At 53.0% G+C, this 22,858-nt stretch overlaps 1 protein-coding gene across 6 annotated transcripts in view; it reads left to right on the top strand.

Moving 5' to 3' along the window:
* TNS1 (tensin 1) overlaps positions 1–22,858 on the top strand; it is a 229,696-nt gene that overhangs the window by 44,499 nt on the left and 162,339 nt on the right. For 4 of the 6 annotated variants that reach the window (XM_072741836.1, XM_072741842.1, XM_026002181.2 and 1 more), the window contains exon 3: positions 10,742–10,779. Coding sequence is in view for 4 of the 6 variants with exons in the window: in XM_026002181.2 (XP_025857966.2) it covers positions 10,742–10,779 (38 nt within the window). In the remaining 2 variants the exon portion in view is untranslated. Of the gene's footprint in view, positions 1–7,980; positions 8,165–10,741; positions 10,780–22,858 lie in introns of those variants that run through there. The other 2 variants (XM_072741837.1, XM_072741838.1) reach the window with 1 other exon arrangement.

Raw genomic sequence — 22,858 nt, forward strand, 5'->3', positions numbered from 1 at the left:
TCATCATGTGCTTCTGAGACGGCCTGGGGTTTGGCTGTCACTGTAGCCGGACAAGCCAGTGTCTTGCCCCAGATCACACATAAGATCAGCAGGAGGCCCCTGCGCCCCATCTTGGTGGCTGACACCTCCCCCACCCAGCTGCCCCACAGATGCTCTCCTATGCCCCCACCTCCTGTCAGTCTCCAGGGCCCCCCAGTATAGTTGAGTCCCTGAGCTTCTCAGGCTGCCGGCCTCTCTCCCCTGGCGGGTGGCCCGCTGCCCCTGGTCCCCTGACCCACCCTCTCCAACCCACCGTCCTCGCCAGCTCTCAGCCCGACTCCAGGCAGATCTAGTTCTGTCCGTTCCCTGGAAACGGTCTTGGGAGTCCCCACTGCCCTCAAGACAAAGCACTGACCCCTCCCTTGCCAGCTCTCCGGCCCATCCACCCCCGTGCCCCAAGCCCATACTCACCCGAGCCGCACCAGCTCAGCTCCCGAATATGCCAGGGGTGGCACACATGCCAAAGCGGCCGGGCTCTTTCTCGCCGTGGGCCTTTACTCACGTGGCTCTACCTGGACTCTCCCCTCCGCCTGTCCCTCCCCGCCGAGGTGTCCGGGAAGCTGGGCCTCAGCGCCCAGGGAGCCCTCAGCGAAGTGCTGGGTATTAGAGCCCCCGCGTGGCTCTCCTGCAGTGCTCGCAGGCCCAGCATCCGGCAGGTGCCGCTGTCACCCTCACTTTACAGGTGAGGAAACTGAGGCTCAGAAGAGTCCAATCTCTTGCCAAGGCTCACAGCTGGCTGGGTCCTGGTGGGGTTGTCAGGGGCTGTGCTCTCTGGGGGAGGGAAGTCTTCCTAGACTAGGAGTTTGGGCTGCAGGACGGAGCGGGGAGAGGGTGGGGATGTGCGCGGCAAAGACACTCTGGGCACGTCCTGCTCCGGGCAAAGGGGAGAGGTCAATGGGCCTTAACCCAAGAGCTGGCACCCCCAGACGGGTGGAGGGGGCCAAAGGGACTTCCGCAGTACCAAGGTCAGCCGCGTGGTGGCACCCTCCTCCCGCGAGGTCCAGCTGGGGCGGTGGTGGGTGAGGGTAGGAGCTGGGAGGATCCCAATTGCTGGGGGCGGGTTTGGCATTTTGCCTGCGTCACCGCGGCCACCTGACCCCGCCCCCTGAACCTGCAGCAGTTAGCCCCCCTCAGCCTCCCCGACCCCCACCGGTTCCTTCCTTCCTTCCCCAGTGTGCCGTCCCTTCACCCCAGTGACTGCCAGCGCTGCCCTGATAGGAGGCAGCACAGGCCTGGGGCAGAGGGAAGTCCTGGCACTCGCTGTGTGACCTTGGGCACATCTGTGGCCGCATGTTCTGTGATGGTCTGTGGTCCTAGGCTCCTCAGTTGACCTGGCTCGAGGGCCTGGGTTGGGGAGGGGATGTGACCCCATGGGAATGGAAGGCTCCCAAGGTGAGCTGTGGGTTTTCCCCGGTTCGGAGCCTGGCCCTGCCTGCGTGAACCAGAGTGGAGGGCAGGTGGCCAGTGGGCTGCCAGGCTGGTTTGGCAGCTCTGAGCAAGTTATTGAGAAGCGGGATGAAAGCTGGGACTGAAGTCCAAAGGCACCACCAGGTGTCAGGACTGGGCCATGGGACGGGGCCTGCAAGGGAGGATTGAAGACTCCCAGCTCTGCAGGCTCCCGGGGGTGCATTCTCAGCAAGAGCATTGGGGTCACCAGGTGTGAGGTCAGGGTGGGGCCTGGATGTACTGGTGGGAGACGCAGTTATGAGCCAACTGTCTGTGCTTTGGAACAGGGAGGTGGCGCAAGATGGATAGACCCCCTTATCCATCCATCCATCCATCCATCCATCCATCCATCCATCCATCCATCCAGGGCCACCAGGTATGGTTCGACAGGTTGTTCTCTGGCTAAGGGGATGATTGTGGACTAAAATCCAGGTCAGATTTTGTTCGCCAAGCCCAGGGTTTGCTGTGCTCTCTGGTTCCTTCTCTGGTCTTCAAGTCTGGGGTTACAGCGTGGCTACCCTCTGGATTAGTGGCTGGGGGTGGTGAGGGGACAGGGTGTATGGAGCTCAAGGCTCTGGCTCACAGTCCCCACGGTGCTCACAGCGCTGAGGGAAGTCCTGCAGGCAAGGGCAGTGAGGACACTTTCCTAGATCCAGAGAAACTGGGGCATTTGTCCTGTCTCCCTCCGGCTGGCCTGCTCTCGAGCTCGGACAATCCTTCTGCTCCCCGCCTTCACTGTCTAATGTAATATGGCTGAGGGGGTCGGGGTGGGACCCGGGGGTGGGGTGGGGTGGGGAGAGGAGTCAGGGAGCCTGGGGTCTGGTCTGGGGGACTCACAGATGGACAGTGCAGACAAACTAAGGTGGCAGGATGTTGGGGCATAAGTGTGACCGATAAATAGGCGAAGAAGAGGTCACCGTGAGACGGCTGCCGGGCTTCTCCTTCGCTGAGCCTGTTTCCGCCTGTGTACCATGGGGTTAATGATAAACCCTGCCCTGTGTCCCTGGGGGGTGGTTACTGTGGGGAACACTGAGGTTCTGTGTGTGGCTATAACACGAATACCAGTGTTACGGACCAGGGCTCCGTGTAGGGGAGACGGACGGATGAGACAATGGGAGGAGAGGAGGCCCCGGGCCTTTGTTAGTGGCCCTGCCACCCACAGGCTGTGTGACCTCAGATAAATCATGTCACTGCTCAGGGATTCAGCTTCCCCAACTATAGGGAAGGGGCTGGACCGAGAATGCTCACTGAGGCTCAGACAGTGAGGGTGGGGGGTGAGGGGAGGCCGGGAAACTCACTCGGGGTCTCTAAGGGCTCGATAGCTCTCCCACTGGAGGCGGCCACTTCACCCCCTGCATACACCTGTGCATGCATCTGATGATTGTGCACCTCTGGGCTGGATGTGGTGCCAGGAACTGGTGCCAAGACCCAGCCCCTGACCTGGGAACATAGACTTGCCATCAGACAATCACAGAATGTGGCGGCAAAGACGACGCACAGGTGCGTGTGAGAGGTCCTCTCTGACTTAGCAGAGATTTTCCTGTTGGGCTTTGTCAGGGAACACAGATAGAGGCTGGGTCTTGAGGGTTGTGTGAGAGCTTCTCCGTTCACACGGTGGGTTTCCTAGAGCTCCTTGGGGCAGTGCTCTAAGGAGTCTAGGGCCTTGCCAAAGGCTGAAACCCCAAGGGAAGAGACTAGAATGCCAGCTCAAGAGCCCAAGGGCTGCCAGCTGGGCCTGGATTTGGGGTTTGACTTAGTGTACTTCTCTTCTCAAGGCCTCTGATCAGCCTGGAAGGTAGGGGGAAGTCGTCTGCACTTTCCCCAAAGTGGGATGCACTTGGGAAAGACAGTTAAGCTCTCAATGGGACAAATCTACCTAGAAGCCCTTACTGGTTGGATTTGGGGGAAACCTTGTTTCAGGGAGCTCTTTGTCCTCTGTTACTTCACTGGGGACCCCAGCTTCTCCCCTCTGTCTGAGGACCTCTTGGGAGTCATTGGAGGTGGCCTGGTAGGGTGGGAAGACCCTGGGTTCTAGTCCTGGCTTGCCTTAGTCTTGTTCTGTGCCTGGCTGTGTGAGCTTGGGTGAGAAATTTAACCTCTCTGGGCCTGGCATTTGAGTTTCTCTAAACGATGGATTGGACTAGATCAGAGGCTCTAAATTGTCATCCAAAATTTTGAACTGTAAGTTTTCTTTCTTTCTTTTTTTTTTTAAGTTGGAGGTACTTTAGGGACCTGAGAAGATAGGAAAAAGGAGAGATCCAAGGGAGAAGGCTTGAGGGGTTGGGGCCCTGCAGCCCCTGCCCACCTTAATCAGAAAAGTTGTGGTTTTAGCAGTTAAGTATATCGGGAGGCGGGATGGATGGTGGTCTTGCACTTGGCCCGGACGTCCTGGATTCATATCCCAGCTCTGTCCCTTATTAGTAAGAACGTGAGCAGGTTGTGTCACCTCTAAAAGCCTGTCACCTCTCCTTTAAAATGAGACACATGGCACACCTCTCTCCTCGGGTTACTTTGGGGATCAAATGAGATAATATGTACGCATAAAGGGCTCAGAACACAGCCTGGCACAGAGCAAGCATTTAGTAAATGTTAACACAAGTTTGCTGAGGTTCCACGTAAGAGTCCATCTGCATGAAAGTTTGAAAACCGCTGGATGGGATGATCTAGGTTTCCTCTTGCTTGAACTTCAGAGCCACACGGACCCTGCCCGCCCCCCCCCCCGACCATCCCTTGAGATACCTTGTATTAAGCTGCGGTTCCCCCGGCCAGAGAAACAGAACCAACAGGATGTATGGATGGGTGGATAGATAGGTAGGTAGGTTCCTGATGGATGGGTAGAGAGATTATTTATTTTAAGGACTGGGCTCATGTGATTATAGGGGCTCGGCAAGTCCAAAATCCGCAGGGAGGGTTGTCAGGCTGGAGACCCAGGGAAGAGTTGCAGTTCAGGTCCAACACCAGTCTGCTGGGAGAGTCCCTTCTTGCTTAGGGAGATCAAGCCTTTGTTTTATTCAGGCCTTCACCTGATTGGACGAGGCCCACCCATGCCGTGGAAGTCAATGTGCTTTCCTCACAGTCTACTGATTTATTTACTTATTTATTTAAAAGATTTACTTATTCATGAGACACACAGAGAGAGGCAGAGACACAGGCAGAGGGAGAAGCAGGCTCCCGCATCGGGACTCCATCCCAAGACCTGAGCCGAAGGCAGATGCTGAACCACTGAGCCACCCAGGTGCCCCAGAGTCTACTGATTTAAATGTTAATCCGCCCCCCCCCAAAAAAAACCCTCAAAAAAACCCTTCATAGAAACATCTTGGATAACACTGACCAACTATGTGGGTTTGATAGCCTCCCCGAGCTGACACGTACTGTGAGCTCTCAAGCACCTCCAGGCCGGGCCATGGAGCTAAGCAGGGCAGGGAGGGGCCGGGAGGCCGTGCGGGCAGGTGGGTGGCTGGGCCAGCCTGTCTGGCAGCTGGGGAAGGAGCGGAGGCCCACTGGGGATGTGGGCGGTCGCTGCTGGGGTCAGGTGCACACCGACGCTATGTGCTCATTTTCCGAGCCGAGGCCAGGAGGAAAAGGCCATTTAGATCGCAACAATGTTGGCTTCCTGTGTTCCCGGGAGGCAGGAAGCCACCTCGGGACAGAGTACCAGCAGCCCAGTGAGGCGGGAGCTGGCTCAGCGCTGGGGTTGGGGGTGCAGCTCTCCACCCCGGCAGGTAACCTGTGGACCCTTCCACACTCTGGGGCTCTCAGCTCCCTCTGAGGCCACCGGCTGGGCCCTGCAGTGTGTGTGTGTGGGGGGGGGGACAGTGACCCCCGGGCAGAGATGAGGCTCCCAAGGCTCCGTGGAGCTCGGGTTTGACAGGGTCACTCCCCAGGGGGCTTCATCTTGCGGGGTCACTGGTTTACAAGGCCCCGGCCCTCGGGGGGAGCTGGGGAGGCCACGGTCTGCCCGGGGGGGCGGATCCTGGGATGTGCCTCTGGGGAGGACGCAAGCGTGAAGCACACCGGGATGGGAGGGCCACTGTTTTCCTGCCCTTGTCCCCCTGCCCTGAGGAGCGGGACCCCGTGGCGCGGGCATCCCTGTCAACCGCAGGCTGGGTGTACCCCCCACCGCGTCTGGGATGCGATCAGGGTTGGAACTCGGGCTTCCTTCCCTCCCCTTCCTTCCTTGGAGGAAGAGGCAGGTGGTGAGCGATGAAGAGCCCAGGGGTGCCACAGGCTCTCACCGCCGGCAGAGGCTTGAGGACCATGTGTCCCAGGGCTCAGCGACACAGGGGACCTTGAGGGAACGTGGGTGGACAGCAGGGCGTGCTGGGGACCAGAGGGTGCTGACGACTTGCTTCAGGTCACACAGCCGTAGGGTGGCACCCGGGGCTAGAACTGGGTCCCCCACTAGGAGGCATAACGCCAGCCACGGCCTCGCACGCAGCCCAGGCTGGGCCAGCCGGGTCTGCGGAGCCCGTCAGTTGTCACAATGACGCTGTGAGGCAGATGCTATTACGGGCCGTGTCTTAGAGCTGAGGAAATGGAGGCTCAGAGCGGCTGAGCAACCTGTCCGGGCTCCCGGAGCATGACGGGCCTCTGAGCTGGGAGCCAGTCTACATGCAGCCGGCAGGGAAGCGGGTAGGTGGAGAGCCGGAGCAGGCTGGACCACGGGGCCGTTAGTACCGAAGCACCCAGAAAGCCCAGCTCGTGGTCCACATGGGCCCTCTCCCGGCTGGCGCTGGAGCTGAAAAGTGGGGCTCACCCGCCCTCTCCTGTGTCTGCCCCAGGCCCTCAGCCCCCAGCCCCCAGCCCCCGTGGTTTAGGCTGGGAAGAATTCTTTCAGTTTCAAATTTCTTCCGCACTTGTTAAGCCTCATCTGTAGGTCAGACCCTGTGCTGGGCGCAGGGGCAGGATGCAGAGCTGCCAGGTTGAACAGGACCCCACTGGGGGCACAAAGGAGGGAGGCATCATCTTCGGATGCCCGGTTATCCAGGGAGGGGCATTTTGAACGGGGCCTTGGAGGATGTATATGAGTTTGCCATTTCAGACCTATCAGACTCCGTGTCCTCTTGGGGGAGCTCAGTGTGGCACATCTGTTGTGGGGCAGGGGCTGGAGGTGGAGGCAAGGCCTTGTGAGTGTGCTGAGCTGGATGAGACAGTTGTCAGCAGCAGTGTAATGTGATCAGTTTGCACTTGAGAATGGCCTGTGGCTCCGTGGTTTAAAGGGGGAGGAGGCTGGAGAAGGAGACAGGGCCCCGGGAAGGATACTTGGTCTGAACTGGGGCAGTGGAGAGGAGCTGGTAGGAGGGAGGGGGGGCCTTGACAGCCTTTTTGGAGTTACTTTCTGGGACGCGATGACTAATTGTGTGCTAGGGTAAGGAGAGGGAAGAAGGAATTCCAGAAAGGAGCATGCCTGTACCCAGGGGGGGAGAAGGACCGAGGAGATGGCCTCTGGCCCCAGTGTCGGGCATCAGCCTTTAGCCTCCCACTTTCTGAGGGATCCTGTGCCCTGGTTTCTGTGTCGGTTATCTCTAGCTACATCACAGATCTGTCCCTAGACTGAGCAATTTACAACCAATATGAAGTCACGATGTCACATAGTTTCTGAGGCTCAGGGTTTCTCCTGTGGTTTAGACCCTGGGTCTCTCGGGAGTCGTAGTCAGGACCTCAGCCGGGGGGTGTAGTCCTCTGAAAGCCTGACAGGGGCTGGAGGATCCACTTGCAAGGTGGGTCAGTCATGCGCCTGCCAAGGTGGTGCTTGGCTGGTGGCGGGGCTGGGGGTGCTCAGCTGCCCGTCACATGGGCCTGTCTGCAGCGCTGCTTGGGTGTCCTCACCGCAGGGTAACTGGCTTCCCCCAGAGCCGGCGACCCAAGAGACGGGGGCTGAAGCCACAATGCCTTTGATGAGGGGTCACACTCCCTCATTTCTAAGTATTCAGCTGGGTACACGAGCCAGCCCTATTGGCCATGGGAAGGGATTACAGGAGCGCGTGCACACCAGCAGGCGGGACACACTGGCTGCCACAGTTTCCCTTCTGGAGCGCATTCGAACGTGCCGTGGATCTGGGCAGTGAGAAGCCCGCAGAGTGGCAGGCCCGAGTTTCACAGGACAGCAGGGGACATGCCGGTGAGAGTAGGAAATACTGCCCCCTGGCGGAGACCCGAGAGGGATGGCCCAGCCTGTGAGGGCACAGTCCCGGGAGGGCACTCAGCGCGACAGGGCCTCCGTGGGGGCGGGCGCAGGTGCGCCTCAGGGGTACAAATGCACGAGCGGAGCTGCTGGGAACCTGCCACTTGAGTGGAGTTTGCTGAGCTTCCGTCTTCCGGGCTGGGCTGGGGGGCTGGGGGCTCGGGAGGGCTTCATGGGCTCCCCACAGGAGAGCGTTCAAGGGCACACTCGGCATTCCAGCCTGCATGGAGCACTCGGCTCACTGTAGGGCAATTTGCCCGACGATTTCCCCACCTGCCCTCCATCCAAGGGCGTTCGTTGAGCACATGCCCACTGTGTGACGGGCAGGGCTGCCCTGTATGGCCGTGCAGGCCGCTCACTGCCAAGGCGCCTGCCCGAGAGCGAGCCACACTCCAGGTATAGAGCTGGGTCCGCCTGCAGAAGGGGCACTTTTGTGCCATTTCCATAAAGACGCTGTACTCAGCTGTGTGTCCAAGGGGCTGGTCTCTCCAGAGGGTAAGACTTTTCCTAATTTACACAAAGCTGCCATTTGCGGTTGGGGAAACCGTTCTAGCTACCACTGGGGATATGGTGTGAAGGGGACAGGGGCGCTCTTTGCCTTCCTGGGTCTGGTGTAGGGAGATACACTGTTCCTAAGGGAGCATATGTTGACTTCCGACTGTGAACTGTAGTAAGAGGAAAATTATCCGGGTGCTGTTGGGAAAGAATATTGGAGGTGCCTAATGTCACTTAGGTGGTCAGGAAAAGGCTCTTTTAGAGACAAACTTCAGTGGGTTCTAGAAGTAGAAGAGGGATTTGGCTTGGTGAACAATGGACAGCTGGGGTCAGGGAGAATGGTTTGGGCAGCCAGAACAGCAAGTGCAAAGGCCCTGAGGCAGGAAAGAGGCTGGTGTGTTCTGTGAACTGTCAGAAGTATGGAGTCCGAGGAGTCCTGGCTCTCATTGTGCTTCTGGTGTCTAGACTGGGGTTGGGAGGCCCAGACTGGACACCCAGGGAGGCCTTTTTGATGGATTATGAAATGTTGGGGGCAGGGTATGGCTCAGGAAAAGGCTGAGAGTGGGGTGGGAATGATTACGTGGGGGTACACATAAACTCCAGGGGAGATCTTCAGTCAGGTCCAACTCATTTATTAAGCCCCTACTGTGTACCAGCTATTGTGTAGTGTGTGTGTGTGTGTGAGAGAGAGAGAGAGAGAGACAGAGAGAGAGAGAGAGAGAGGTCTTCCTTTGAAGGAGCTCACAGTTGTAGGAACCAAGGTGGCAGGGGGAGGGGGGACCTGCTGTGTGGTGATACCTGCCAGGAGGTAGGGAACAGTGAGGGAGGCGTCCAGAGGCGGGGCCTGGGCCTTGATTAGCCAGGAAGGGGAAAGGTCCTTCTGTTTGGAGGTAGTGGCCCAGTAGGGCGTCCAACTGTCAGGAAGGGCCTTCCAAGCTCAGGCCACATGGCCCGAGGCTTTCTCAATTCCACATTCCAAGGCCAGAAAAGAAGGCATGGGGGTGGGGGTGGGGAGTGTGCAGGGAACTTGCCACCCTGGGGTAGTGGGTGTGGGGCGAGAGAAGCAGAAAGGCTAGACAGAAGGACGTGACTTGGGTGGCCAGGGGTGGGTATGTCCTGGTGTGGCCAGGGGTGAGCTGGGCTGGGCTGCTGGTGGGGTCAGGAAAGCCTTGCTCAGCACCAGCTGAGTCACAGGCCTGAGCCAAGGCCAGGACTAGGTTCTGGGAGAACAAGGCCCCAGGCAGGGCCAATGGCCAAATCGCATCCCAGACTCCACCCATTGTGCCTCCCAGCTTCCACTCTTACAGACCAGTCAGAAGCCTTGGGATGGACAGCCCTGTCTGGGCCGTCATCTGTGCCTCAGTCTACCCTTTTGCATTCTGCTGAGAATCAGGTTGGCTCAAAGCCAGAAAGGGGTTGGAGGAACTGTAGATCCAAGAGGCCAGGGCAGTAGGCTGGGGCCCAGGGCCGTGGCTGCCAAGGATTTAGGGTGGGGGCAGCTTGCCTCCCTCCTGGACCTCAGCTCTCTAACCAGTGCCCCTAACACCCCCCCCCCCCCCCCCGCCATCTCAGCAGGCTGTGGACAGCTAACAAGGTCAAGTGGGTGCAGAAGCTCAGCTCAGTAGACCCCTCACTCCATCTGTGGGACTTGGTGGGAGGGGACCACCGAACGCCAGGGTGGAGGGCCCTGGGGGTGGGGCAGGTAGGGCTGGGACATTCCAGACTGAGGGAACCCCATAGGAAATTTGATTCCAGCTTCTGGTAGTGGGAGGGCAGAGTTAAGTCGGGGCTGTGTGTGTGTGTGTGTGTGTGTGTGTGTGTGTGTGGTTTCAAATGATGCACAAGAACTCTGCGAGCCTGTGTAAGCATCTGTCCACATGTCTGTGTCCACACGTCTGTGTCAGGCTGTACTGTGAGGGTGTCCCATGAAGTTGTGTGTGCTGGTGCCTCTGAATCAGAGGTGTCCCTTGGGGGGCGTGCGTGTGGGCATGAGGCTCTATATGTGTACGTGTGCACGTCCGGCAGTGCGTGTGGGGAGAGCGGCTGCTGGTGACTGAGTGTGTAGGGGTGTAACTGTGTGTGTGAGCCCCTCGGTCCCCTCCTGGACGCCGGTCGGGGACAGTGAGTGTGATCATGGCTTCGGGGGTGCCGGCTGCCTGCCTGCCTGCCTGGTGTGTAAGGGAGACCCCCACCCCCACCCCAAGCCCTTATTCCTTGGAGCGGCTGCCCGGGGCCTGGGCCTGGGTCTGGGCCACCTCTGCCACCAACCCCCCTCCCAGGATCCAGGGGGAGTCGCTCCCCCCTCCCTCTCCCACCTTCTCCCCCACCCTTACCCCTGGGGCTCCGGCGATGGGGGGCTCAGCGCCTCCCCGGCCTGCAGGCCCCGCAGGCCCCTGGAGCTGCGGCAGCCGCCCCCTCCCTCCTCCCCCCTCCTCCCCCTCCCCCTCCTTCCCTCCTTCCCTCCTTCCCTCCTTCCCTCCCAGCGCCGGGTGCGGGCGGGGGTGGGAGGAGATTTCGCCGAGTTTCCATTTCATACCTCGCGGCTAAACTTTCTTTCTGTGTCTCGCCCTCTCGCAGTCTGCAGCTTCTCCTGTCATCGGAAATGCCAGGCCAAGGTAAGGGGCTCGGGGACCCGGGGCGGGGGCGGGGGCGGGGGCGGGGCGTCCCCTGGGCGTCCCCTGGGCGTCCCCTGCCCGCTCTTTGTTTATGCAAAGCTCTGCGGCCCGGAGCGGGCTCGGGTCAAGGTGAAGGCGAGGCCTGGGGTGGGGGCGGCGGCCGGCTCCGAGGGAGGGGGCCTGGAAGGTGTGTCCCCAGGTGGGGGCGGAGGAGGGGGCGCACAGCCCCGTGGGCCCGGTAGGGGCCCTCTGCGAAGGCTGGGGATGGGGGCCCCAGCCGGGGAGCCCCAAAGGCGGGAAAACCGGGTAGGTGGGGAAGTGGGGACGGGGTCGGAGGTCGGGGAAACCATCCTCGCCTGCGGGACCGGGCAGCTCACTTTACTGGCCAGGTGGCACTTTGGTCCTCAGTTTCCCCATCAGTGTGTCAGGGCTGGTTTTGGTGGGCGAGGAAGAGTGAGGCAAGAAGGCCAGAGGGCCGGCTGGGTCCTGGTTGGCCAGGCTGGCTGGAGCCCGCTCTCTGCAGCCTCTCAGGCCTGGACGGAGTGTGGGCTTCTTGGAGTAGTGGGTTACGATGGCTTATTTGGGAGGGAGGCTGTTGGGTGCGATGGGCTCAGCTCTCTGGAGGTGGAAGTGCCCGGCCCTACCTGTGGGTCTGCACCGTCCCCCACGTCCCCCACGTCCCCCCACCATGGCTCACCTTCTCCCTGCCCTCTCACCTCGCCTTTGCTGTTCAGGAAGGACTGCAGGGGATGGGAGGAGGAGGGAGCAGCTTTCAAAAGGATGCACTGAGCACTTGAGGCCACTGTCTGGTGCATCTCCTGCTCTGCTTCTTTATCTACTGAGGGTGACTTTGGGCAAATCACGGAACCTCTCTGAGCCTCTGTTTCATCCTCAAGGGTATGGGAATAAGAAAGGGGTCTTAGGAGATGACATGGGATAATGTGTGTGAAATGCCCAGTCCGGTGCCTGACATAAGGTCGGTGTTCAGAACATAGAAATTGATTATTATCAATTGGTAGCTCCAAGAGCCAAGTGTTATTTTGGAGGCAGGTGCTCACGGAACAGGCATCTATCTAGATCTTCGAGGGAATCTACTTCCTCTCGAGTGACCTTGCTCAAGTAAAGTCCACGGGCTTGCTGGGGATATCTTGCCATCTGCAAACTCCCGGTGGGGGTGCCCTCCCAGCAGAGGTGCAGTGGGCACACCTGGAGAGCTGCTGCCCCTCCCATCGCCTACTGCTTTGCTGACTCTCTCAGGGGAGGGGGGGTGAGTGTCTGCTTCTCCCTCCATCTCCCTCCTGTTCTCTTCATCCAAGCAGAGCTTCTCCACCCTGAGCCCAGAGGCTGCGTTTTCTCGCTCCTCCCCTGTCTCCTCCCTTCCTCCCTTCCTTTCTGCACCTGCTTCTCTTAATAACAATGAGTGTTTGTACAGCGCTTCGGGCTTTAGAAGGCACTCCGGGCTTTAGAAGGCACTCCGGTGCATTATCTGATTTTATTCTTTTTAATTCCATCACAGCGTGAGACGGGCTGAAAGATCCCATTGTTGTGCGAAGAAGGAAACTGAGGCACCCAAAGGGTGAATGACTTTCCCAAGGTCTCACAGTGTATAACTCCTCACCTGACTTTGTCCCTGGGTCTTTGTGCTTCCTTCTAAATATCCCATCTTGCAGATGTTCCTTAACTCTTCTCTGCACCCCCTGGCCCCCCACTTTGCTTTCCATGTCTTGCAGCAGCAGATGCCTTCAGAGAGGATAAGGGGTAAATATACCGGCAGTGGATGGTCTGAGTCTGGGTGAATGGGGGCTGAGAGACGTGTGACTGAAGAGGTTTTCTTATACAACAGCCTCCTGTAGGATGACAGAGGGATGCCAAAGGTAATGTCCGGGGGCATAGCCTGCCTGGCAATTCTTGAGACTACTGCGGGCTCAGAATCCACCGGGCTGTGGCAATCCTGCTCTGCCTAGCTCAGGAGGACGACCGAGAGGGTAGGGGTGGACTGGCGGGGCATGGCCAGCCAGACAGAAAGAGCTTTTTAGAGGATTTTCTTCTATAGGAAATGGGACCCACTGGTGGTGCGAGCTCCACCCAGCTGGCAAGTGTTTCCCCTAAAACCACAGCTCTTACTACCGCCCTGCCTTTTCCTCCTGCTGGAGGGCGATGTGAGCCCCAGAGCACACAGCAGAGCTCTGTCCTCTGGATTTTATAACCAGATCAGCCTTCAGGTCATCATATCCATCCCCTTCCCTCTAGACAGGATTCATTAAACAAACGTTTATTGAGCTCTTCCCATGGGCCAGACGCTGGTCTAGGTGAACAAGACAGATAAGGCATTTGCCCTCATGGGGTTGACATTCTCTTGGGGAAGATAGACAATAAATAGGTAAGCATTTTCTGAAGGAAATGAGCCAAAGCAGTGGGCTAGGGAGTGATTAGGCTAATGTGGCCCAGAAAGAACTTCTCAGAGGAAGTATTGTGTGAGGTGAGATCCTGAGATCCAAATGATGATGTTACACGATGATCTGGAAGATGGAGGATCAAGTGCAAAGGCCCTGAGGTGAGATGAGCTTATCAGATGCTTGAAAGAAGGCTGTGTCACTGAAGAATAGTGAGCTCCGGAGCATTTTGAGTACATGAGATGTGATCTGATTTCTGTTTTGAGAAGGCTTTGAGCAGGTATGAGGGTAGGATAGGGAGATGGGCCAACAGGCTGCTGGTGTTGAGTAAGTGAAGGAGGCTGGTGGCTTAACTCTATGGTGATCGCAGGAAAGGCAGTGAGGAGGGGCCAGGTCTAGAATACATTCTGGGGTAGAGCCCAGAGTTTGGCTGACGGATGAGATGTGGGTTGTGTGAGAGACAATGGGCCTAAGGATGACCCCCTGGTTTTTGGCCAGAGTCACTGGGTGCACGTGGTTTCATCTGCTGAGATAGATGGAGTGTGTGAGAAGTTCCTAGGGAAGAAGATGCCAGGATTTCTGCTTTCCTTGATTTCTTATCTCGCAGCTCTTTTCCCACATACTGGAAATTTCTCGTGGATATGGGTCCCCTCCTGTCTTCTCAAATTCAGCCCGTGCTGGCCACGCTTATAGTGGGTGACTAGTTCTGGACACCTTAACATGTCACCTTCCGGACTGTTCTTACAGTGTGAACCCAGGATCTGATCTGAGAGGGACTATATATATACATATATATTTTTTTTGTTAAAAAATATTTTATTTTTTTATTCATGAGAGACAGAGAGAGAGAGAGAGAGAGAGGCAGAGACACAGGCAGAGGGAGAAGCAGGCTCCCTGCAGGAAGCCTGATCCAGGACTCAATCCCAGGACTCCAGCATCATGCCCTGAGCCAAAGGCAGACGCTCAACCACTAAGCCACCCAGGCATCCTGAGAGGGACTATATTATTTATATATATAGCAATATGATATAACAGTCTGCCCCTAAATTTAGCAGCTGAAAGCAGCAACAGACATTTCTTATCTCAGCTAGTTTCCAGGGGTCAGAAATTTGGGAGTGGTCTGGCCGGCTGGTCCTAGCCTGGGGTCTCTCACGAGGTGGCAGTCAAGATGTCTGCTGGGGCTGTAGTTATCTGAAGGCCTGACTGGGGCTGGAGGAGTTGCTTCCAAAGTGGTTCTTGCATGTAGCTAGTGGGCTGCCGCTGGCTGTTGGCAGGGAGTCCTAGTTTCTTGCCACCTGGCACCCTCCATGGGGCTGCATAAGTGTCCTCACAACATCGTGGCTGGCTCCCTTAGAGCGGTGACTCAAGAAAGAGCAGGGTGGTAGCCACAATGTCTTCTATATCCTAACCTTGGAAGACAAACACCGTTAGGTTTACAATATCCTATTGGTTGTATGGGTCATCCTCATTGGCTGTGGGAGGGACTTATATGAAGACATGAATACTTAGGGGCAAGAATCAATGGGAGTCGCCTTGGAGGCTGGCTGCGCAGAGGCCCAAGAGGGAGGGCAAGGTGGACCTGGCTCCTGGGGAAGCTGTGGGAGCGGTGGGAAGGGCAGAGAGGTAGGAATCAGACACACCTGGGCTTCAGCTCTACCCCTGCCTTCCAGCTACGCGAGCTGCATTGTAGAGGAATAAATGCACACCAGCACATAGTAGGCTCAGTTTTCCTTCCTTGAGCCATAAGCGAAGACTGGAAGGGATCTCAGAGTTTCTGTGTCCAGTTCTTTGCCACTTGGACCTGCTTGAGAGAAAATGCTCCGTGCTGGTAGAGGAGGGGCCTCAGAGTAGATGTTAAGTATCTGTTTATCGCACAAAGGAGGGCTGAGAGTTGGGTTGTACTCTCAGCTTCTAGAATAGTGCCTGACTTATAGTAGGGGTTCCAAAGAAGGAGTAAAGGAGTGGAGCAAAGGAATGTTGAGGAACAAGAGGTTCCTATTTAGAGAGGGACTGTGGAGTGGGGGGAGTGAGGGTGTGGGAGCAGGAGAGAAGGAGCAGCAAAATCATTTCATAATTTCCTTCCAAAAAGCCTTCCGACCTTCCGACAGAGACTCACACTCCACATAATTTTAGTCATTTACATTTTCTAGCTGCTGTCAAGTACACACATCAGTGTTTGTACCTACATATGAACCAGATCAAGATCTAGAACATTTCCGGCACCCAGAAGTGCCTTATGCACCCCTCCCAGTGTCCCCCAAAGGTAATTTCTAGTCTTATTTCTACTGTCACAGATTAGTTTTGCCTCTTTTCGAACTTCATATAAATTGAATCATCCAGTATGTTTACTCTTTTTTTTTTTTTAAGTTGTATTTGTTTGAGAGAGAGAGAGAGAGAGCGTGAGTGAGCAGTGGGGAGGGGCAGAGGGAGAGAGTCTTAAGCAGACTCCTCACTGTTTGCAGAGCCCATCATGTGGCTCAATCCCATGACCCTGAGATCATGAGCTGAGCTGAAACCAAAAGTCGGACACTCAACCGACGGTACCACCCAGGTGCCCCTGGCACCTGGCTTATCTCACCCAACGTTCTGTGTGGGAGGTTCATCTGGGCCCTTACCTATTCCAGCTGTTCATTCTTTTTGATTGCCCTGTTGTATTCCAGCATACGAATAAACCAAAATTGGTTGATCCATCCCACTGTTGATCGCCATTTGGGTTCTGTGCAGTTTGGGGCTATTAGGAAGAGACGTGCCAGGGACGTTTCATCATCGGTAGCTATGCAGAACTTTGTCATACACCCAATGTCTTCGTTCACCTTCTGGGTTCTGTGAGGTGGGCTGGGCTCATGGTAGCCCTATTTTATAGATTCAAAATTGAGGCCTAGGGAGGGTAACTAACTTGGCTAAGGGCCAGTGGCCTTCTCCACGATTCTGGCACTGCCCTGGGATCCATGGGTGGGGAGCAGGTGAGAAAGGAAGAGAGTGAGGCCAGCAGAGAGCAGGGCTGCTCTGGGCACTGGAGACTCAGCACGGCCCATGGAAATGCCACTCCCTAGCTCCCCACTCTGAATCTTTGGAAGGAAGCAGTTCCAAGCCTCCCTGAGTCCCCACCCCCATGTCTCAGGGGGTCCTTATGTGTCCCCAGTTGTTTCTCTCCTGTAAGGATTAAAATGGATGGTCCAGGATTTGCCCTCCACTTTTATTTCACTTTTTTTTAAAGGTACGTGCCCAGTGTCTATACACGCGGCGGGTTTTCTTCTGCTTTGCTTCTTCTCGCTCCCCTGCTGCAGGATTCCGCAACCTCTAGGTGCATTTTCTTTTTTAAATTTTTATTTACTTATGATAGTCACAGAGAGAGAGAGAGAGAGAGAGAGAGAGAGAGAGAGGCAGAGACACAGGCAGAGGGAGAAGCAGGCTCCATGCACCGGGAGCCCGATGTGGGATTCGATCCCGGGTCTCCAGGATCGCGCCCTGGGCCAAAAGCAGGCGCCAAACCGCTGCGCCACCCAGGGATCCCTCTAGGTGCATTTTATCGAGCTAGCTATCACCTGTTTATCTATTGCTTTAAAGGAAAATTGTAATTTTAGAGTTGTCTTAGATTTACAGAAAAGTTGCAAAGTTGACACAGGTGGTGCTCGCGTGGCCCACAGGGTTTCCCTCATCCCTAATACGAGTTCGAGAAATGCTTTATCAGTCCTGATTTCCCCTTTGTTTTAAAATAGCAGTCCCGGCTGAAAAATGCAGCTCCTTCCAGCAAAATGCTCATTGTCCACTCCAGGTCAGATAAGAGAGAAGGGAAGGCAGCAGGCAGCTGCTGGGCAGGCGTATTGCCCACGCCTCCGCCCCCGGGCAGCTCCTACTGCCCTCCTGCTTCTCTCTTGATCTCTAGCCTACCCTCTTCCCAGACCCCTTCTCTCCCCTGTCCCGAGCACCAGCAATGGCCTGGTCTCCCCATGCTCTCCCAGAGGGGTTTAAATCCCATCCTTTAAGCTTGAAAGGAAAGGAAATCCCATAATTAACCCCCGCCTCTAGGTCATAGACACACCGCCTTTCCCGCGCTCTCCTAAGCACACCTGCAACCTGCCTTGGCAGTTGTACTGGAGGCTTGGAGTGTCCCCCTGCTACCAGGTATAGCTGGGCTGGGGGAGGCTCGTGGCCCCAGCACCCATCGCTTGTTCTTTGGCCTTGGAGGCAGAGTATTGGGTTTAAATCCCGACTGCATCCATAATAGGTCGTGTGACCTCGGGCACGTGCCTTAACCTCTCTGAGCCCCAGTTCCCTGTACCCGGGGATGGTAGTCGGACCTATCTCGTAGGGCTCTTGTGGGCACTGAGAATAATGACCCAACTCTAATGCCATGTTCAGGTCAAGTGGTCAAAAAGTTGCTAATATTTATTATTTTGTATTCCTATCACCTTCTCCTAACTCATGAAAGGGGGAAGAATCTGGGAGACCAACATAGGGGACCAGTGTGGACTGGGCCCGATACTTGCCTCTGTTTTTCTTCTCTTCTTTCCATTATCAAAGAGGCACGAAGAAATAGTGCAGGGGAATACAATGCATCTTTTGCTTGTTCTCTTGCCCCAGGGCACCTGAGATTGTAACGGTGGCTCTGAATGTTATCTGTGCCTTAGAATCACCTAGGGGCAGTAATGATGCCTGAATCCTTCTCCCTAGAGTCAGGTTTAGTTGGTTTGGGGCTTGATCCACCATTGGGATTTTTAAAAGTGGCAACAAGCATTGGGAGTGTAAAATGGTAGAACCATTCTGGAAGGCAACCTGACTGTTCCTTATTAACCTACACACACACTTGCTGCCTGACCTGGCAATTCTACTCCAAGGTGTTTACACAAGAGAAATGGAAACCTGTCCACAAGATACATAAATATTCAAAGCAGCTTTATGTACAGTTGCCCCAAACTGGAAAAAAACAAATATTCAACAACAGGTGTGTGGAGAAATTGTGTTAGGATGGCCCAGTGGAATACCACCCAGCAACGAAAAGGAACCCACTATCGTTAGACATTGTGGGCGAATGTTGAAAACGCTGCTGAGTGAAAGAAGCAGGCACAATACATTCTGGATGATTCCATTTTTTATGATATTCTTTTTTTATGATTTTATTTATTTACTCATGAGAGACACACAGAGAGAGGCAGAGACGACATAGGCAGAGGGAGAAGCAGGCTCCCCGCGGGGAGCCCGATGTGGAACTCGATTCCAAGACCCCAGATCACGTCCTGGTCTAAAGGCAGACACTCAACCGCTGAGCCACCCAGGAGTCCCCATTTTTATGAAATTCCCGAGAGTATGGAACTATTGTGGCAAAAAGCATATTAGTAGCTTTCTGGAACTGGGGGTGGTGGGAAGGTTGCAAAAGGGTGTGTGGGAGCTTTTATGGGTGATAGAAATGTTCTTTCTCTTGACTGGTGGTAGTCATGCAGATGTGTACATCCGTCAAACTCCCCTAAACTACATACTTAAAAGGGATACATTTATTGTATTTAAATTCTCCCTCAATAAAGTTGATTTAAATAAAACCTTGTCAGGTAAGTCCCCTTTGCAGCCAAATTTGAGAAGCACTGGTCTATAGCTTCCGAAGGCCCGTCTCCATCCTTTCTCTCATGATTGGCACTGACCGTGAATATCCACCTTTTCCTCCCCTTGGAAAGAAACCTGTAGGGGGTAGCTATCACTTCTCGTGATGGCCCCTCTATCCTTTCCCCTAACCTCTGCCTCAGCCCTAATTTACTTTCTGTATCTACAGATTTCCCTATTCTGGAGAATTCATATGAATGGCGTAATAGAATATATGGCTTCCATGATTGGCTTCTTTCACTTGGTATAACGTTTTCAAGGCACATTCTTTGCATGGCTGAATAATATTCCATCGTGGGAATGTACCACATTTTGTTTATCCATTCATCGGTTGATGGACGTTTGGGTTGTTTCCACCTTTGGGTTATTATGCATAATGCTCTCATGAATACTCATGTACAAGTCTTTCTGTGACTGTAAGTTTTCATTTCTCACGGATGTATAGTCAACCCTTGAACAACACAGGTGTGTGAACTGCACAGGTCCACATATACACAGATTTTTACAGGAGAGTATTGTAAATGTATTTTCTCATCCTTATGATTTTTTTTCAGTTGACATTTTCCTTCCTCTAGCTTACTTTATTGTAAGACTACAGTATGTAATACATATACCATATAAAATATGTGCTAATTTCAATTTAAAAATGTGTTAATTGACTTTAAGGCTTCTAGTCAACAGTAGGTTATTAGTAGTTGCGTTTTTTTTGGGGGTCAACAGTGATGTGGGGATTTTCACTGCTCAGAGTGTTGGTGACCTGAACCCCCTCGTTCAAGGGCCAACTGTATATACGTAGGAGTAGAATTGCAGGGTCCTTGGGTAATTCTGCTTAACTTTTGGAGGCACCGCTAGACTGTTTTCCAAAGTAGCTTATATTAGTTTTCTAGGTCTGCTGTAACAAAGTAGCACAAACCCGTGACTTTAAACAACAGATATTTATTGTCTTACAGTTCTGCAGGCTGGAAGTCCAAAATTGAGGTGTTGGCGGGGCCATGCCCCTCTGAAAGCTGTAGAGGAAACCCTCCCTTGCCTCTTCCTGGTGCCTGGTGGTTTGCTGGCAATCTTTGGCACCTCTTGTCTTACAGATGCATCACCTCAATCCTCTGTCTTCATATGGTATTTTCCCTGTCTGTCTTCACATCATCCTCCCTCTGTGTCCACCTGTCTCTGTGTCCAGATTGTGATAAAGACACCGGTCCTACTAGATTAAGGCCCCCAACAATAACCTCATTCTAATTTGATTGTCTCTGTAAAGAACCTACTTCCGAATGAGATCCTGTTCTCAGGTGCTAAGGAATAGGACCTCAACATATCTTTTTTAGAGGGACACAATCCAACCCACAACAGAGCCGCACCACTTTACAGTCTCCTCAGCAATGTATGGAGGTTATGATATTTCTACATCCTCATCCCTGCTTATCTGACTTTTTGATTATAGCCATCCTAGTGGATATGAAGTGACATCTCATTGTGGTTTTGATTTGATGTCCCTGATGACTAGTGATGTTGAACATCTTTTCATGCACTTACTGGTCATTGGTATAACTTCTCTGAAGAAACGTCTATTCAGATTCTTCGCTCACTGAAAACATTGGGTTATCTTTATTATTGAGTTGTAAGTGCTGTTTATATGTTCACAATACAAGTCCCTTATTGGATATGATTTGAGGTATTTTTTTTCCCCATTCTGTGGGTTGTCCTTTCACTTTGTAGCACAAAAGTGTTAAATTTTGATACAGTCTGATTTATTATTTTTTTATGACTTTGCTTTTGGTGTCATGCTTAAGAATTCATTGCCAAATCCAAGGTCACAAAGATTTGACCCTGTGTTTTCTTCTAAAATTTTAATAGTGTTGGCTCTTTCAGTTAGATCTTTCATCCATTTTGAGTTATTTTTTTTTTAAAGATTTTATTTATTTATTCATAGAGATGCAGAGAGAGAGAGAGAGAGAGAGAGAGAGAGGCAGAGACACAGGCAGAGGGAGAAGCAGGCCCCTGCAGGGAGCCCTACGTGGGACTCAATCCAGGGTTTCCAGGATCACGCCCTGGGCTGCAGGTGGTGTGCTAAACTGCTGCGCCACCGGGGCTTCCCCATTTTGAGTTATTTTTTTAAGCTTTTATTTATTTGAGAGAGAGAGAGAGAGAGAGAGAGAGAGAGAGAGAGAGAATGAGCACAGGAGGGGTGGAGAGGGAGAGGGAGAAGCAGATTCCCTGCTGAGCTGGAGGCCAGACGTGGGGCTTGATCCCAGGACTCTGAGATCATGACTCAAGCTGAAGGCAGACGCTTAACTGACTGAGCCACCCAGACACCCTGAGTTAATTTTTATTTAGGGTATTAGGTAAGGGTCCAACTGCATTCCTTTGCATGTGGCTAACCAATTGTCCCAAAACCATCTCTTGAAAAGAGATGAAAAGACTGTTCTTTCCCCACTGAATGATCTCGGCAACCCTGTCAAAAATCAATTGACCACAGGTGTATGAGTTTATTTCTGGAATTAATTCTGTTTCATTGATACATATGGCTATCCTTATGCTGGTGCTACACTATTTTTATTGCTTTGTAGTGAGTATTAAATTTGGGAAGCGTGAGTTTTCTTTTTCAAAATTGCTTTGGCTATTCTGGGTCCCAGAATTTTAGGATCATCTATCAGTTTCTACAAAGCAACCTGCTGGGCTTCTAATAGGGATTGCATTGAATTTGTCGATTAATTTGGGAAGTATTACTATCTTCACAATATTGAGTTTTCTGAGCCATGAGCATAGAATATCTTTCCATTTATTTAGATCTTCTTTAATTTCTTTCAACATGTTTTTTTTAATATTTTATTTATTAATCATGAAAGACACACAAAGAGAGGCAGAGACACAGGCAGAGGGAGAAGCAGGCTCCATGCAGGCAGCCCGATGTGGGACTTGATTCCAGTCAGACCCGGAGCCAAAGACAGACACCCAACTGCTGAGCCACCCAAGCGTCCCTGGAATTGCTTTCCTAATTTCATTTTCATGTTGTTCATTGCCAATGTATAGAAACACAACTGATTTTTGAACATTGGAGATTCCTCCTGCAACCTGATGAACTCATTAGTTTTAATAGTTTTTAAATGGGTTATTTAGCATTTTTTATATATGTGATCATGTAATTTGTGAATAGAGATAGTTTCACTTCTTCCTTTCCAACTTGGATGTTTTTTGTTTCTTATCCCCTTCATCCTTATGACTGTCCTGGCTAGCACCTCCAGTACAATATTGATTAGAAGTGGCAAGAGCAGAAATCCTAATCTTGTTCTTGACTTCAGGGTAAAGCATGCAGTCTTTCACCATTAAGCATGATGATAGCTGTGAATTTTTTTTTAAGATTTTATTTATTTATTCATTAGAGATGCACAGACAGAGGCAGAAACATAGGTGGAAGGAGAAGCAGGATCCTCATGGGGAGCCCAATGTGGGATTTGATCCCAGGACCCCAGGGTCATGCCCTGAGTCAAAGGCAGATGCTCAACCACTGAGCCACCCAGGCGTCCCAATAGCTGTGGATTTTTTTGTGATGCCCTATATCAGGGGCATTTCCTTCTATTTCTAGTTTGCTGAGTTTTTTTAAATCAGGAGATATTACTGGGTTTTGTCTAAATCTTTTTCTGCATCTATTGAGGTGATCAAGTGGTTTTGTTTTTCTATTCCTTTGATATGGATTGTATTATGGGATGGGATTATACTAGTTGATTTTCAGGTGTGAAAACAGCCCTGCACTCCTGGGGCAAATCCCATTTGGTCATGGTGTATAATTATTATTATTTGTAGCTGGCTTTATTTTTTAGTATTTAGTTGAGAGTTTTTGCATCTCTGTTCATAAGAGCAATTGGTCTTTAGTTTTCTTTCTTTTATAATGTATTCATCTGGTTTTAGTGTCAAGGTAATACTGGCCTCACAGAATTAGTTGGAGACTTAATTTTTGGAAGAGTTTGGGAAGAATTGATATTGATTCTTTAAATGTTTGGTAGAATTCACACATGAAGCAGTTTGAGTCTGGGCTTTTTTTTGGTGAGCAGTTTTTTGATTGTGAGTTCAATCTCTATTGCTTATAGGTCTATTCA

This window comes from Vulpes vulpes, chromosome 16, assembly GCF_048418805.1.
Source record: "Vulpes vulpes isolate BD-2025 chromosome 16, VulVul3, whole genome shotgun sequence".
Taxonomy (NCBI): domain Eukaryota; kingdom Metazoa; phylum Chordata; class Mammalia; order Carnivora; family Canidae; genus Vulpes; species Vulpes vulpes.